The 18621-nt window shown below is 42.6% G+C and overlaps 1 protein-coding gene across 3 annotated transcripts in view; it reads left to right on the forward strand.

Annotated features, from left to right (window-relative positions):
• Positions 1-18621, forward strand: part of ACVR1 (activin A receptor type 1) — a 100995-nt gene that overhangs the window by 41906 nt on the left and 40468 nt on the right. For all 3 annotated transcript variants that reach the window (XM_026674582.2, XM_087949943.1, XM_087949944.1), the window contains one exon: positions 12075-12148. In XM_026674582.2, coding sequence (XP_026530367.2) covers positions 12075-12148 — 74 coding nt within the window. The remainder of the gene's footprint in view (positions 1-12074; positions 12149-18621) is intronic.

Below are 18621 nucleotides of genomic sequence, written 5' to 3' on the forward strand. Positions count from 1 at the left end.
CTTAAATATTCCCCAGCCATCAGCACCCAAGGCATGAATGCCTGCATTTCACCATGTGCAAATGCTTGGCTTAACAAATTGATGTGTCTAAATTGTTCACATAGAGGGAGGAAGACCAAGAAGCATTAGTTCGTCTTGCAATAAAAGCAGCCTGTTACGTTCTTCATGTTAATACGGTACCAGTAATGCTGATATTTATTGCAGAAGAACTCATTTGCTCTCTTCCAGGCTGGCTACTTCAATTGCTATGCCTGTCTTTATTTGTCTTTATATGTCTTTGTTTTATTGGAAGATGTAAAGAACTCTGGCCCCATAGATTTTAAGAAGCACGAGTTGTGCATGAAACAAGGGCTCTTGTAAAAACATTAGAGAGTTATAATTAACAAAATGGTGCATACCTCTGTAGAGTCAAATATGTCCTTCAACAGTTTGGGGAAGAATCTGAAGTTAAAAGGTATTCCCTCTCATCCTCATCCCATAAATCCAGTGAAAAAGGGAGAAACACCTACATTTTTGTTTCCTTCTCTTTAATTGGTTTTCCTTGAGTATCCAGTTGTACTATTACAAGTTTGCAAGAATTGAACTGAAGCCTATCTGGAAATAGAATTGATTAGAAACTATTAAATTTCCCTGTGCCTTTGTTCAAGGAGGCATCTCCTTTCTGTCCTAAGACAGGAATGCATTGTTGTGACATTTCTTTTGTTGCACTAAAATAGCTTTCCCTGACCTGGTGCTGTCTTGACATGTTGGGTCACAGCTGCGACCGTCCCCAGGTAGTAATACAATACTTTTGAAAGGCACCAGGTTGAGGAATGCTCTGCTAGCTAATGTACACCCAATGCTGGCTTAAATATTGCAAGTTACCTATGCCTGTGTTACATTCTTGGGGTAAATGTGGAGTGTCAGCTAGCTTTTTTGACTATCTATAGTTACCCATAAACTCACAAGCATGCAGGGGTCTTGAACCATGGTGGACAAATGATTTGTAACATGAGAACACTTCAGAAGCCTGTAAGATTTTTCCGGGCAGAGGTTCTCTTCCACAGACTTAGTGAATAGACCAGCAACCCTTAGAATCAAAGGTACAGGCCTCATCTAATGTCCTTAAGCTTGTTAAGTATTAGTTTTAAAATAATGATATATTAAGCATACTTATTAAGGAAGAGGTCTCCAAACTTGGCAACTTGAAGACTTGTGGACTTTGAAGTCCACAAGTCTTAACGTTGCCAAGTTTGGGGACTCCTGTATTAGGGGGATAAGCCATTCATTGTCTTTTAACAGCAATATCTTTAGAGTAAAGGATTCTGTCAGTATGTATCAATTTATATTTTGCAAAAAGACAATAAAACAAAAGTCTTGGTTCACATTTTAGTGATCACAATTTTTTTTTAAAAAAATCTTCACTCATACCACATTGTGATTCATGTCATACATGGAATGAAAAACATAAAATATGCAGAGTTTTTTTTTAGAACAAGCATTATTAACTCCTCAGTCTTTAAAGACAGTGTTAAATGAATGTTAATTGCTTCATCTTAAATATGCAGAAAGGGGTTTTTCTTAATAACAAGCTCTATGTTTTGTTTATTCTTGTTGATAAAAAGATGAAGCAGATGAATTTTATGTGGATATTTTCTTTCTGATAAGTCCATCTATGGAAGTTATTTTGTAGCATTTTGCAAAGGGCTTTTGAGAGCAGCAATTTCACATGCTGTTCTTGCTCATCGTTGCAAAAAGTCCGATTAGCAGTGCTGTAAAATGGAGCAGAAAACCTAGTGGCACCTTAAAGACTAATAGCATAACCTTTTGTAGGCTAGAGTTCGCATCATCTAATGGTCTGGCTGTATCTAGTATAGATGTCATTAGCAATGCAAAATAAATGGACGCCTTTACAGGAAATTCAGAAAGTTCAGCTCAAGGACATTTCAGTCCATAGCAGTTTATATTAAAATTCATTTTACTAGTCTCTAAAATTTTAAAAGAATGTTTGCGTAACTCTAGAACCATTTGTTTGGTGTGATTATATGATCTAATAAAATGAATGAACAATGCCTGGTTTTTTTCTTTTTTTTTAAAGTAGTGTTCTGTTTGGCAAAGGTAGTATGGCTTGCTGGTTGACCTGTCTGAATTGCCTTTCTAATGTAGATAAAAGAGCAATTTTATCTACAGGTAATACAGCAATTAATAGCAATTAAATTTAATCTTGGAAATAGCCTTTGTAAAAAAAAACCTGCACGCTTAAATAAACAAAAGTATAGAAGATATAGTGGATTAGTACTTCTACATAAATTTAATCAAAATTGTATCTAGTAGTGAGATATTGTGGTGTATGGGTGTTTGAAGAACACTGCTGTCTAACACAACATTAGGAATGTTTAGCTCACAAGTGCCTTCTAGTCAGGACCAAAATGCTAGGCCCAAGCCAGCATTTCTTTCTGAGACAATTATTATTGTTGTTGTTATTGTTATCAATTGTGTTATCAGTTTAAGACTTGTGCTAGAGTTTACAACCTTAGAGATAATATACACAGACAAAACTGGATATTAGCATTTTAGGTGATATTGTGGATTATCTATAGGTTTTGCTGAGGGAAGATGATGATAATGGTAACAGTAGATCTGTAAAGATGCTACTGTTCTTTCTTCCAAAAGGATATATTGTGTATATAAAAGTTCAATAAATTCTTGTCAGCTTATTTATTTTATCAAATAAGGTGACTCTGGGTGGCATACAACAAAGCCACATATAAAAACCAGTTAAAACAATTAATTAATCCACATTATAAAACCAAGATTGTGAGAGGCTAATGAATTAATGTCACACATAGTGTGACTTAAAGTCTAGTCTGAGTTATCTTAACTGCGTAGTAATGTTCTTTCAACTTTAGGGGTTACATAAGGTAATTATGTTGACAGTGGTTTAGATAATGCTGTTGACACACAGTTTAGAGGAAAATATAACATAAAGTTGAAAACAAAATAGGACAGAACTGCCCTGTAAGGAATAGTTTGGGAGTCATAGACAGTCTGACAGCATTCCTTTTGTGGCCATAGAAATCTCCAAGGTGTACTAAAACATTGTAAGGGGGGGGGATTTTTTTGTGGGATTTAAGAGGGGAAAAGCACTAGATTGGGCGTTGGTTCTTACCTGATACGCCTCTTCTCGTGGAACTGCATAGAGCATCCAGAGAGTGGGAGGTGCTTCAGTCCTTCCTTCTCACAGGCTGAGTTATAATTGAAGAACGCTCCTCCTTTCTCCACGTGGCTCCTCCATGCGTTCTCCCAGTTTCACGAAGACGAGAGGACAACCACAATCTTCTAACTGAACTAGTAAACAACTCAAGTATATACAATAACGATCATTGGCGAAAAACAGAATTCCCTACCAGACGGACCAAGAAGGTGGGGCTGGATGCTCTACGCAGTTCCACGAGAAGAGGCGTATCAGGTAAGAACCAACGCCCATTCTCCGTAGAACTGCTGCGAGCATCCAGAGAGTGGGACATACCAAAGCATGTTTGTCCTACGGGCGGGACTCCGTCTGGATCGGAATCTCCTTAGGATCCCCAACCACTTGCTGTAGGACTCGCCAGCAAAGGACGCTTCAGCCGAAGCGAAAGTGTCAATCTTATAGTGGCGTATGAAAGGTGACGGAGAGGCCCAAGTGGCCGCCCGGCAAATGTCAAGAAGCGAGGCTTGAGTAGCCCAAGCTATTGATGTAGCTGCGCTCCTGGTGGAATGAGCCATTATCCCACTGGGGATTGGAAGAGCTTGAACTGAATAGGCCTTGGAAATGGTCGCCCTAATCCACCGGCCTACCGTGGATGGTGGTACCTTTGACCCAGCGTTTTAGGCTGAAATGACAAAAACAGGGACTCCGATCTCCTGATGGATTGCGTGCGACATATGTAAATACGCAACGCCCTTCGAACATCGAGGGTGTGCCATTGCCTCTCCCTATCATGCAGAGGCTTTGGACAAAAATTAGGTAGGACCAACTCCTGCGCCCTGTGAAAAGCAGAATTGATTTTTGGTAAAAGGAGGGGTCTGGTCTCAAGACAACTCGATCAGAATGAAAAATGCACAAGTCCTTCCTCACGGATAGAGCTGCAATTTCAGATATCCTTCTAGCTGAGGTGATCGCTACAAGAAAGACCACCTTAAAGGTGAGAAACTGGAGTGGTACCTCCTGAGAGGTTCAAAGGGAGGCCTAGTCAAGGCCAGGAGAACTTTGTTAAGGTCCCATGTTGGATATCTATGCACTACCGGTGGGCGCAAATTAGAAGCCCCTTTTAAAAAGGCCTTAATGCGAGGGTGGTGGGAAAGAGAGCTGAAGGAGCCGCCAGCCACCACCGTTGAGAGGGCACGACCTGTCTTCTCAACGTGTTGGGAGAGACCTTCATTTAGGCCATCCTGTAAAAGGCTAGAATTTGTGCTATAGAAGGAGAGCGAGGATTGACAGAGGATTTTCGGCACCACTTACAGAAGCTGTTCCAAGTTGAATCATAAATTCGAGTAGTGGAAGGCCTCCTGGCAGCCAGAATGGTATCTATGACCTGGGTAGACAAGCCTTCTTCAATCATCGTTCCCGCTCAACCTCCAGACGGCTAGCTGCAGCCACTGTGGTTCTGGATGAAGCAGAGGTCCCTGTGACAGGGAGATCTGGTCCAGCGGGATCCTCCACGGCGGAACCACCGATAGACCGTGAAGTTCCGCAAACCACGGCCTCCTGGGCCAATATGGGGCCACTAGTAGGATCTCCGCCCTCTCGAACAGCAACTTCCGAATTACCCTGGGGATCAGCGGAAGCGGAGGGAAGGCGTACAGGAGGCCGGGAGGCCACGGCAACGCAGGGCGTCGTGGTTCTCTGCCCCGTGGGAAGGAACCGAGAGAAGAACCTTGGTGTCTGCGTGTTGAGCGGCGAGGCAAAGAGGTCTACCAGAGGAGACCCGAACCTGTCTGCTGCTTCCCTGAACAACCGCGGATGCAGGCGCCACTCTGCTGGGTCCAACGTGGCCCTGCTCAGCCAGTCTGCCTGGACGTTGGAGACCCCGGAAATGTGCTCTGCCCTGATGGAGGAAAGATGCGTCTCTGCCCACCGACAGAGTCGCTTCGGCTTCTCTCATGAGGATGATGGAGTGGGTGCCTCCCTGACGGTTGATATGGGCTTTGGTGGTGGTGTTGTCCGTAAGGACCAGAATGTGGTGCCTTCTCACCTGAGGAGCGAAAGCTCGCAGGGCTAGGTATACCGCATGAAGCTCCAACCAGTTGATGTTGTGTCGCCGTTCCGAAGGAGACCAAACTCCCTGGGCTGACAGAGACTGCAGATGGGCCCCCCATCCGGAAAGGCTTGCGTCTGTCGTAAGAGTGACCCTTTGGGGCTCCTTGAATAGATGACCTCTGTTGGTAGAAGGTCGAGTCCACCAAAGAAGGGATGAGAGAACCCTTGGAGGTATCCTTACCACTCGACTTGATGTGCTCCTTCCCGAGCGCTGGTACGGCAGAAGGAACCACTGCAAGGATCTGGAATGCAAACGAGCCCATGGGATAATAGAAATGCAGGAAACAAGTTTCCCCAGAAGCTTGGATAAACTGAGCAAGGACGCTTTACCAGTTCGCCTGATAGTCCGGATAGCAGTATGAATACTATGAAGCCTCTCCTGGGAGAGGAAGACCTTACCCTTAACAGAGTCAATTACAGCTCCTAGGTGAGCTATGCGGGTGGAAGGGCTAAGTTGGCTCTTCTCCCAATTCACTAAAAACCCGTGATCTTGTAGCACTGAAAGGGTAACACTAGTATCCCTCTCGGCCTGCTGTCGGGAAGGGGATACGATAAGGATATCGCCGAGGTAACAATGGATGCGGATGGGAACCTGTCTAAGATGGGCCGCCAGAGCTGCCAGCACCTTCGTGAAAGACCTCGGGGCTGAAACAAGGCCGAAAGGGAGGGCCACATACTGGAAATGTTGGTTATTATAACAGAATCTCAAATACTTTGAGTATGAGGGATGAATGGGAATATGGAGGTATGCCTCCGACAGGTCAACTGACGTGAGCCAGTCCCCTCCCTGATACCCTGTAAAATAGACTGTAGAGTCTGCATCTTGAACTTCTGGCGCCTGACAAAGCGATTAAGTCGCTTGAGATCTAAAATAGGTCTCCAACCCCTGAATGTTTAGGCACCAAGAACAAGAGAGAATAAAAACCTCTTCCTCGTTGAGAGGATGGGACAGGTTGGATGGCCCTAATGTCAGCCAGATGTTTAATGGCAGAATCCATAAGAGCCCGCTTTGTAGGATCCCTAGAGACAGGTGAAATCCTGAAATGTTCAGGGGGAGAGGAATTGTAGAACGAGTCCAAAACGCACGGAACTCCTCACCCAGGCATCCGGTGGACCTCTCCCAGAGGTCTGCAAAATGCCTGAGACGACCGCCTATGGGGAGAAGGTCTGAGGCCCTATCTGGGCCGGCGGGAGGCCCTGTGACCGGAGCCTCTAAAGGGTCTCCTAAAGCTGCCTCCTCTTCGGCTCCTGTCTCCTGTATCACTTCAGTCGTGGTAGGATGACCGAAACGACGGGGAACCCTGGAATCTAGGGGAGAATGACGACTGGTATGGGGGCGAAAGGAGCCCCTCCGAAAGGGCTGGGACCCTCTAGACTCCTGCCTGCGAAAAGCGAAGGAAGAAACTTTTCTTATTTCGAGGTTTCCAAAAGCAAGGGTTCAAGGGCAGGCCCGAACAGCCTCCCTTCTGCCAAGGGGGCTGAAGCCAACTTGATTTATTTTTAACATCGGCCTGCCAATGCCGAAGCCAAAGTAATCTCCTAGCTGTAACATGGGAGGAGATGGCCCGTGAAGCAAACTTAACCGAATGAAAGGTGGCATCAGCCGCGAACTCCGCCGCTGCTGTGATTTTTGCAATATCCTGATGGGCCCTGGTATTAGTCGGGGATATGCTGCTTGAGCTGCCTGAGCCACTTGATGGAGGAACGGGTGAAAAAGGAGGCGGCCGTGGCCGACCTGATGGCCCAGGCATCGGACTGGTGAGCTCGCCGAAGAGCCATCTCCGCCCGCTTGTCCTCTGGCTTCAGCGCCCAACGCATCCGTAGGGGTTGGAAGAGGAGGTCAGCCTCACAATTGGATCGTCTACCTCCGGGGTGTCTAACATAGAAGAGAATGCTGGGTCCAGATTAAACATCCTCTTATCCTGACTAGAGGGGGGTGTAGGACCCACCGAGGCCAACTGCCTCGCAACCAAGTCTGAGAAGATTGGGGGCCGGAATAACTTCTGCTTCCACAATCGGTTGCCTGAACATGAGGTCATCTGGATCCTCCAAGTCGATGGCGGTGGATCAGAAGGAGATTGAGAGGCCAGGCCTGAGCTATTCTTAGCCTTAAATAATAAGGACTTAAATAACTGGGGTTTAAAGAGGCCCACAACCGTCGGTTGTTCGGGAGAAATGCCCTCGTCCTCTGACATTTCCCCTCCATAGGGTCCCCTAGAAGGAAATCAGAATACTGCGAGGACCCCCTCTCAGAGCCTTCCTCCTCCCGAAGGCTCAAAGCCCATTTCCTCCTGTTCCTGCGAGACCTCCTGAGGCTCCTCCCCTCCTGGGGATGGGGCATCCGTATGAGAAGGTACCTGACCCTGCTGGGGCGCCTGCCCGGAGAGAGATCGACCAGATAAAGATTCAACGTCGGAAGTCCTCCTCGAGAACCAGGTCTGGATAGCTGCTGCATTCCATCAGCTATACCCTGACGGATAGCAAGTCACATCCATTCCCTGATACTATCAGGGATGATGGTTGACGGCGGCTCCTCAGGCGAAGACCTGCAGCGGTTGGCGTGAAGGTCGCCTCTGGAGTACGGGATGGCTGGCGGCTCCGGGTGGATGTACTGCACCTGGAGGGGGAAGAACGACTGGCAGGGGGGATGGGCAGAGGTAGAAGGTGGGGTAGTTATAGTGTGCAGTTCTTTAGATCGTTTACTGAACTCCTTTTCCAGAGCTTTGTGGCGCCTTAAAGGCGTCCTTTTGGGAAGCACTGGAGGAGTCCTTGTCCCTCTTACAAAGATAGTGCGTCTTCGATTTGGCCTTCAGGGAAGAGCCAGTTGGATTGTTCTCTGCCATGGTATCAAGGAAAAAAACCTTACAACAAATATGGCGGTTGGCACGCCTAGGAGTTCGCTTACAAACGCAAACCGGTTTTCCCAAATCAGATCACGTCCCTTTGAATAAAAAATTTTTTTATTATTTTTTATTTTTATTTTTTTATTTTATTTATTTATTTATTTATTTATTTATTTGAATTTGAATTTGTTTTTTAAAACACCAAGTACTAAAAACACAAGGAGAAAACTATCCAAAAATATCTACACAAAAGCTTGCTGGAATATATTATAAAATAACTAATAATAATAATTTCTTTTCTCCTTTTTTTTTTTTTTTTTAAGGGCGGGGCCCAAGGACAGGGCCAAATAGGCACAAGGAGAAAATAATAATAAAAATTATTAAATACAAATCCAAATGAGCCGAATGAACGCAGAGGCCAAAAATAAGGGAAGCAAAATAAGTATAATAGGTAGGCCTCTTTAGGCAGCCTCCCAACACAATGGGAAGTACGTGCCCGCGCCTCTGAACAAGCTGATTGATACAGACAGAAAAAGCCAACAAGAAAAAAAACCTCTAAAGGAAAGACAGCAGGGTCGGAACCACAGTGTCCTCCAATAAAAAAAAAAGGGGGCTCCACGCGGCCTGACGGTCCCGCTTAGGGCCTCAATCCACACAGCTTAAATCCAAAAACAAAAATTACACACAGCCAGGAAAAATATTATTTAAAATAAAACAAAATGGCGCCGGCCATGAGGCGGTTCCAAAATGGCCGCCCGGCACGACGCGAGGCAATCAGAGGCGCACCAGCCCTATTCGCTACCAGGCAATCAGGAACAACGAAAAGCCAGGGCTGGGAGAGGAAGCGTGCTTCCTCTAAAGCGTTCTAGGGGGAATGATGATAGTGCAATAAATCAAGGCACGGAGACAAGCGGCTGGATAAAGGCACGCTCGGAAATGCAGAGAAAGGGAAGAGGGGTGGGGGGCGAAAAGCTCCGAGCCCTTAAACCCCTTCCTACAGGCAAAAAACGCCTCACCAATTAAATTTAAGAGCACACTATCAACGCAGGGACAAGGAGGAAAGGAATAAAGGCAAACCTGAACACTTAGAAGCAAAAACTCTGAAAAACGGCCAAGGAACAAGAGATCGCTGCCTGCTTTCTCGAAGGCTGAGTGAAAAAGGGAGAACGCATGGAGGAGCCACGTGGAGGAAGGAGGAGCGTTCTTCAATTATAACTCAGCCTGTGAGAAGGAAGGACTGAAGCACCTCCCACTCTCTGGATGCTCGCAGCAGTTCTACGGAGAAATTTAACGTACTGAAACCCCAATGTATTATCCTTCCAGAATATGTCTCGGTACCTCTCTAACTAATGAGACTTTCCAACCCAACTTCTAAAACGTGTCTTGGATTCATGCCATTTCTTCATTCTAGTGCTCCATAATTCGTCTTCTTCCCCTCAGAAGAAGGCTCAGTTTTCATTGACACAGAGGGTTGTGTTTTCTAGGCTCTGATGATCTTTTTTTGTTTTTTCCTTTAATAATCCTCCTCCTGGTGGTTTCATGTTTATCTAGGTGAAATGCAGCATTGAAACTTGACTTCTTGGCTAACATTCTTGGCATCTGTTTATGGAGTTGATGTGTGATTTCAAAATTAACAGGCTTTCTTTTAAGGTCTATTCCTCCCTTGCTTGAATATACAGGCTAGCAGCATATCCTATGTTCTCTGAGCAAAATGGCAGCCGGCAAGAAATCTTGACATCCTTTCCAAAAGTTTCTTGGCAGGACTTCAACTGCCTAAACAGTTTGTTGGCTTATGCTAGACACTTTAGTAGAGAGCTGGGCTCTATTTCTTCTTAAGCATTATATATCAAGAAGTGCTTGACATTTGCCTCCCTAAGGATATCATTTAAACAGCTTGTCTTGATCAATAGAATAGCTTCCTGATAAAATGAATACATAATCTGTATTTTTGGCAAGCTAAGGCTGCAAATTGTTCTTTCCTTTTGCTTTTGTTCCTGCAAGGTTTGTGCAGTAACCTAGCACTAAAGACCTGGTTCGTATTTTTTGCTGGCTGCATAAAGGCTACCATTAGTAGGTGAGCATTTTGTTCACAGTGATAATCATATATGTAACATTTCAGCAAAATATTCAAATGGCGTATAATTAGCTAGAATACAGGCAGCCCAAAGCATTCATGAATTAAATCTCCTATTGCACAATTGGAATTTGGTAATTTGATTTTCCCTTCCTTTTGCCCCTTCCCCATTTTTCCTTTTTAGAGCATGCAGATAGTCCTCGACCTACAACCCCAGTTGAGCCCAAAATTTCTGTTGCTAAGGGGGACGTTTGTTTAGATTTTACAGCCTTTCTTGTAACAGTTGTTAAGTGAATCACTGCAGTTGTTAAGTTGTAACAGTTTGCTTGTTAAATGAATCTGGCTTCCCCATTGACTTTGTGGTCAGAAGGTCACAAATGTTGGTCACATGACTCTGGGACACTGCAACTGTCATAAATATGAGCCAGTTGCCAAGCATCTGAATTTTGATAATGTGACTACAGCGATACTGCTATGGTTGTTAGTGTGAAAATAGTTACTTTTTTCAGTGCTATTGTAACTTCGAATGGTAACTAAACAAATTATTGTAAGTCGAAGGCCACCTGCATTTAAGAAGATTCTGGGTACCTCATAATAAAAAAGTTACAGAATTCTTTTTCCTTTAAAAAACAACAACTATTAATGTAAGTTCAAAATGTGATCTAACATTACATTTTTAAAAAAGGCCTAGAAAATTACAACGTAAAACAATTTAGTATGTGCAAGTTGATCAAAGTCCTCTTCTTTTCTCCTTTATCCAAAATATTCCTGATATTTTGATGGATTCCAAAACCTCTGAATGTACTGTAATCGACATGCCTGCTTGATTCCCAGTGATGGTTAATGTAATTATGGACCAACCTTGCCAATTTGAACCCCAAATGTGCTAATTATACAAGTCCAGTTCATTGACAGGAGATATCCCAGTGGCCAACTTCCAGTCAGTGTGAAATTGCAAACTGTTACATTATGGTCTGATAGGAATGTTACCACTGGCTCCAGTGGGGTGAGTTGATTAGATCCCCTAGTGTTAAAAGGGGGGCAAAAAACAGCCCAAAACCAAACGGATCATTTTTTTTTAAAGTGAGTAGTTTTGCTGCTACTCACAGTTTTTCTGCTGTGTGATTCTCCAAAGGTAAGGTTGATCTGGTAAGAAACGTGCAGAACTCACACATGTAAGATTAGTGTTGGGAACAGCCTTTGAACAATAACATCCCCGTTGGTTAAGATTCCTTTTCCTTTGATATTGGATGCAATGCTTTAGGTCTGGCTTTGGACTTTAAAAAAAAAAAGGTCAAAATATCAGTCTTTGCTTTGAAATCTAAATATTACACACTTAAGACTGTCCATAGGAGCCAGTTTGGTGAAATGGTTAAGGTACCAGGCTAGACAATGGAAGATCATCCATTCTGAGTGACTTTGAGCCAGTCACTCTCATTCAGCCCTAGGGTGAAGGCAGTGGCAACCACCTCCCAAATTTTGCCGAGAAAAACATGGGGATTTGTCAGATAGTTTCCAGGAGTCACTAACTAAAGGCGCACACACACAGTCTCCCCACATCTCTGTTTATATTAACTGCTGGTAGGAAGGGCTTAGAAAGCCCACTGTCTCAAATTTGCGAGAGGGTTTCATATTTGTAAATGCATTATTTTGTAGACATTTGGCTGCTCTTATAAAGTTGTATTTTTTGCTATTCCGGAATCTAGCCTCTTACAAACTCTTCATGTTAGTCAAGCGATCGTTAAATGTAGTTGGGAAATTGCTCATGCTTGTTGATTGAACAGTGCAGAACTATCAAATGCAATTGGTACTCGGCTAGAGTATGCTTAGTTGTGATTTTATTTTTAAAGCAAGAATCTTTTTCCTCTTTTTTTAGATCTACAATGATAAATGGACTTATGATTGTTCCTGTTCTTGTGATGATAGTTTTTCTTTCACCGAGCAAGGCTGGTAAGTATTTGGGTTTCAGATCATATTAGTGAAATGTATTTTAATGTCACTGTTGTGTTTCTACAGGTTATATTGATTCAGTGAGAAAAGATAACTCCACAGTGGAACATTCATGTTGTATATCCTTTTGGGTGGGGGGAGGGCGGGGGGGAGTGACTTTGCTCCAATTAACAATTTAAGGTTGGAGGTCCCATGTCCCAAGTCCCTTCTGGCTCTGTTCTTCCCAGGTTCATTATCATTTCAATTCCTGTGCTAAGCAGAAGGGTTGACTGGCTGGCCTAAATGACTGCTTCCAGTTGCATCCTGGAAAAACAGAGCATTCCATTTCTGTTTCTAGATCAGCAAAAACAAAATGTTCTTGGGCCTATGCCTTAGATTTTGTGTGTGTTCCTCTCCTGACTTCTATCAGATTTAGTTCTGTCAGCAATGTTGGCCACACTTCTGATGTTATTTTGGAACACAGTTAAGATTTAGCTCTTAGTTGGACCTTCAAAGAGTGAGGAGATGATGGAAGCTACACCCCAGATATGTAATGGCAAATGCAGTGTTGAGTTTGTCTGTAGTGTTAAATGTAGGTGTTTTTGGAAATTTCAAAACTATTTATTGTACATGGTTGTTATCTGAGGGGTCCTGGTGCTCTCTGAGCTTAGGTGTTTCATTACCGAAACTATGTGACATCATCAGTGCTATTTTACTCCCTGCTAGGCCTGATTATCTTACCTAGTTTGGGTAATGAAATGTCTGCAAGAAAACAAGTTCAGAGCAATAGCACTTAGATTTTATATCCTTCACAGTGCATAAAGCCCTCGCCAAGCAGTTTACAGAGCCAGCCAATTGCCCCCAACAGTTTGGGTCCTCATTTTATCAACCTCGAAAGGATGGAAGGCTGAGTCAACCTTGAGCTGGTGAGACTTGAACTGCTGGCAGTTGCAGAATTAGCTTGCAATACTGCATTCTAACCACTGCGCCATCATGGCTCAGAGAGCAACAAAGACCCCACAGTTCAACCCTGAACTACAAATATTCTCCTTCATTGGTACTGTTGTTATCTGCTTAAAATCTAGGGATTGAAGGAACATAAAGACCCAACAAATAAGTAAATTTGAGCTGGAATGTTTATGTCCTGCTGTGTTCTTTTCCTAAAAGAAATTGTTTGGGGACAAAACCATGATGGCATTCAGCCCAGAAGAACTTGTCAGGTTATATGAATAGGTTATTGGCATAAAGCTATTGTACCATCAGTAAAATGTTTCACCAAGAAACAAAGCAGTGAGCAGTTGAGCTAAAGTTAATGTACGTGTAAAATTTGGTTTTCCTTTCTCAAGAGTCCATATTTCGAGGGAGTTGTGTTTTGAGTATGACCATTTCTCTGGTATGAAATAAGTATGTTGTGTTTTCATATTCCCCTCTACCCTCTTTAAATTAGTGATAAGCTTTATTCCTTGAGTGCAGACATGGTTTATTCTGAGCCGAACATAACTTAAAGTCTTTGATAGGGGAGGAATGTCTAGTGGTGGCACCCATTGTACAAACTTCCTTTTATCTTGCTAGACTTGCTAGTTTATAAGGTCAGGTATTACTTAACCCCAATAAGAGGGACCTTTTTGCTTGTTAAGAGTTCTCAGCCTTTAAAGTTGTAGGAGTATAAGATTGCAAAAAAAGTAACTTTTGAGATGATTGAACAATGAAGGCTTTTATTATCTACACTGAGGCTATCCATTATTAGAAGTAACTTATAAAATAGAAACCAGTGTCTTCAGAAATGAGGCATGTATCAGTCATATATATTGCATTAGAATTCTGGTAGTTGTAAATGTTAATTACATATATAGGTATATGCATGCACACCCGTACATGGAGATTTATTTTAGATCCTAGATCAGGGGTCCCCAGTCTGTGGTATGCCAGAAACTGGTCCGCGCAACCAAGTAGCCCCATCCATTGGATGCTGGCAGCACATGAAACCACACCCCCTCCGGTCCGTAGAAAAACCTCTCTCCACGGAACCGGTTCCTGATGCCCAAAAGGTTGGGGTTAGGCTGCTATCCTAGATGTCTTCCCTTACTCCAGGAACCATAAAGTATTTCTCTCCTATTGTTCAGACAACTGGAACTGTATCTGCTTTTCTTTAGGACAGTTAAGAAACATTGTGCAGGTAGTCCTCAACTTACAATCATTTGTTTCGCGACACATCAAGAGTTACAATGGTAGAAACAGAAGTGTTGTGTAGCATGTTTATATAACATTTGCTGTGAGGACATTCCCAGTTTCTCAAGCTGATCCACCTAGTTTTCATCGTTATATTGTAATGCCCTTTTCATAGATTATTATAGACAGGCCTAATATACTGCTTTTAGAATTTTTCTTCTGTATTTTGCTCTTTCCCTTCAGCATATCACTTTCAATAAATGCAGATCAAAAACAAATATTTGCCAGGATAGAAAACTTAAGCAAGAAAGCTACACTATTGAAATACTCTGCAACATACTGCAAACTGTGTCACAGCATGACTGATAAAGTAATACATTTTCTAATGCCTGCTGTGTTATTTTGTACAGCATTTATTAATTCAGATGGTACATTAGAACAAGTCATGTTGCTATTTAAGCCCAATTCCGTAGAGAAGAAGCACTAAAATAAAGGTGGAATGCCTATTAAAGGCAAGAGTTTTATACTTCCCTTCTCCCAAGGCAAATGGTTAAAGATATGTTCAGGGGTTCTTTTATGAAGGGGAAAAAAAAGACAAAAAAAAATATAAATTTGTCAGCTGCAAAGCAGGTTGAAACACCTAAAGGACCGCTTTTTTAAAAGGAGAAATCATTAAAATGTAAAGAATATGAATCAATGTGCAATCTGTTTGATGATAATTTATTCTGTTATAAGAAATATTGTAAAAGGATATAAGTGGCCACAATGGAAAGAACCAAGTTTTAAAATTTCTACTTGAGGTTTTTTGAAAAAATAAAATATTTTCAAAATTGGATGTTACTGCAGACTGGCAAGGGATACGGAAAATTCAGTGGTAGTGTCAAAAAGTTGTATTTATGAAGCCAATTATTAGCTTGGTCAGTGAGTTACAATTCAAAAAAGTTGTGGGCTAAGTCAAATATGCCTATGAACATCCAGAAATGAGGCACAAAGCTGACAAGGCAACTTTGCATATTTGTTGCCTTCATATCTTTCCAAAGTTCACACTGATTTTTCTATACAGAAATAGTAAAAATGCAGCAATGATGGTAGAGCCCTGAATTACATCACTGAAATCTTAAAAGATCAGAATAACCATTTATACCCTCAAATAGTGTAAGAGATTTGGGGAATTCATCAACAAATGATGTGATGTCAACATAAGGTAAAATACATTGTATTAATATAATCTAATACAGTGGTCTCCAACCAGTGGGCCGGGGAAATTTTGGTGGTCCACAGAGAAATGTCACTCCCAAAGCACCCCCCAAAGCAATTAATCCAAGCTGCATGGGAAAACAAGGCTGCGCCACCCACATGGCCCGCGGGAACACAAGGCTGCCGTTGCTTGCATTGTGAAGTACACGAGATAGTGAGGGAGGGGGAAAGGGCGGAGGGGGAACTTGCCCCATGCACCCCACGCGCCTGGCCTGGCCACTGGGCTGCATCTTTCCACTTCTTTCTTCTGCAAGGAAAGCAGCATGCAAGGAGAGCAGCAAAAGTCTTTCTTTCTCTCCCCCAAACTCTGCCAGAAATGAGTTTTTTGGACCCTGCAAGGCATCCTCCAAGAGGCTGTGCTGGCAAAGACTCATTTCTGGCGGAATTTAGGGGAGAGAAAGAAAGACTTCTGCAACTTCTGCTGCTTTCCTTGCATGAAGCCAAAAGTCTCTCTCTCCCCCTGAGAACGAAGCTGGAGGCGGTATCCTGTGATCCCAAATAAAGAATGATTGATCGGTAGGAAAATGGGGTGGGGAACTTTCCTGCAGACTTTTTTTTTAGGATTTTCCCAGGGTCTCTGGTCCGTGGGATTTAAATTAAGAGTTTGGTGGTCCCTGAGGTCCAAAAGGTTGGTGACCCCTGATCTAGTAGACACGAATACTTATCTTTTGTAATACCTATCAATTCTATTGTAATACCTGCTTATAGTTAAAAAGTGCAGGTAACGCTCCTGGAAAAGTGTTAAAAAATACTTACCCTGTGAATTGCTGAACCAGATCTGGAGGGCCTGGCTCTTCTTGATGTTGCTGAACAACAACACCCAGCAGCCACAGCCACAGGGGCCAGGAGTCGACGTAGTTCAGCAACAGTGAGATATAGCATGTTCCCCATTCTTGTGCTTAAAAAATTGCAGGAGTCCAGAAAATGAAAGGGCTTTCATGATTTTTACATATATAAAAAAAATTCATAGATATGAAAAAATGTTTTTATAAAAAAAAAATCAAAATTATTTGATACCAGTAGAAGAGAATATTAGTAGCTCAGGGTTGTATTGCAGAGTTCTGGGTGTTCTCTGAGCTTGGTTATTTTCTGGCAAACATTTTATTACCTAACTAGGTAATATCATCAGTGCTAGAAGGGAATGTGGCTTGCCACTCTCTACTCTCTTCTAACACACTCCTCTCTGTTATAGCATTGATGGTATTATCTAATTGGATAATGAAACGTCTGCAAGAAAACAACCAAGCTTAGAGAGTACCCCTAAGGACCCCTACAATACCTGAATCATTAGAAAGATATTAAAGATTGAAAAATTGTAACTTGTTGCTTTCGCCCTACAAACTTAAAAAAAGCTTATTTGTTAAGGTGGTATACCCGGGGAATAGTCTTGTTTCCCTGCAAAGGAATGCTTGTTCATGTTTTCTGGGGGAGCGGATGGAAATACCATAAAACATTAATAATATTGGTTTTATTTGGACATCCATAAACTACCGTAGCTAAACTCTTTTATGGGGATAGTCTTCCAAACGAAGAAGTCAAGTAAGATGAAAAACTATAGAAAGCTCAATACCGACATGAAAGTGGTAAAGGATCAGAAACAACAGATAATATAGAACTACTTCAGACTTTGTGGGGTAGGGGAGACAATTAAGCAGTTTCTGTGGAGATTCTCAGTCATCCAGATCATGGTTGTCCCAAAGGTGCTTTTTTTTAAAGAGGCAACTGGACTTTCTGGTTTTTCTTTGAAGACGTTTCTCTTCTCCAAGAAACTTCTTCAGCTCTTTGGAGAATGGGATGAGAAGCGAAACGTCTTCAAAGAAAAACCAGAAAGTCCAGTTGCCTCTTGAAAAAAACACATTTGGGACAATTAAACAGCGGTTCAGGGGGCAAAATGTGTATTCTGAGCCTTGATCAGTCCTTCTGTGCTTATTTTTTTCCTGACAATTACTGCTTTCAGTATCTGATAACCTGGAGGATAAATTCAGAATAACTTTTTGTTTTCTTCTTCTTTACCACTACAATGTTAATGATTATTTCCATTTACAGTATTAACATTTCTGTGTCCACCTCTCTTAATTAGGAGACGGGCCACGTTCCATTGCTCCATTAAAAAAGATCTTTTAAAGCTACATTCTAATCAATAACTCCATAATTATTGGCTGAGAACAAACTATCTCATAAATATAATATACCAAACATTTTTTATCAATAAGCCAACTTGTAATAACAAATTATGCAAAGTAATGTGATTTTATATCTGTGAAATGTGCTAAATGTACCACAGGTTTATTCCATTTGTTCCTCCACAAAACCTTCCAGAGATTTTTTCCCCCACCCTCCTGGCTTCACTTGCGGGCGCAGCTCCATTTTGTGCAAGCGGCTGGCGCATGTGCCTGCCCCTAGCACAAATGGAGCTTCGCACATGAGCACGAGCACCTGCTACGTGTGTGGTCCAGGGGTTGGGGGCCCCTGCTTTAAAGGAAACGAATAAGTTTAGATTTTTTTAAAAAAAGTTTCCATTGCAAGTTGTCTTCAACTCTAGAGGATCGTAGTCATCTCTGATTCACAACTAAAGAGCTAGCACTTGTCTGAAGAAGCATCTGTGGTCATGTGGCCAGCATGACTATACTCTGAACAGAACCCTGTTAGCCTGCCCACCGAAGTGGTACCTACTTACTTGCAATTAAATGCTAGGTGGGCAGGAGTTGGGGCAAGTAAGGGGAGCTCGCTCCATCATGTGGTATGTGGGTCTCGAACTTCTGACCTTCTGGTCGATAAGCCCAGGGTCTTCACTGCTTGGCCACCATGCCCCCAGGTTTAGATTAGTGGAGGGCTATTTCTGCAGGCTGAGAAATCATGCCACTTTTTGGTTGGTTGGAAGCTTTGCCAGACTCCAAAACTGGACCTTAATGGAAGAGGTAAGGGATTTTGACCCTTAAACTCCCAAATGTCTGAAAAACAAAGATTTGCTAAATAATATCTGCACCCTAGATCTCAGTGAAACTTCAAAGAGTTCTTTGGGTGGGTTCTTGACTTAGAGATTTGACAAGGTTTTGCCCACTTCCTTC

The sequence above is a fragment of the Notechis scutatus genome, chromosome 1 (assembly GCF_049901735.1).
Source record: "Notechis scutatus isolate UNSWTSFEM ecotype Mainland chromosome 1, rNotScu1.2, whole genome shotgun sequence".
Classification (NCBI taxonomy): domain Eukaryota; kingdom Metazoa; phylum Chordata; class Lepidosauria; order Squamata; family Elapidae; genus Notechis; species Notechis scutatus.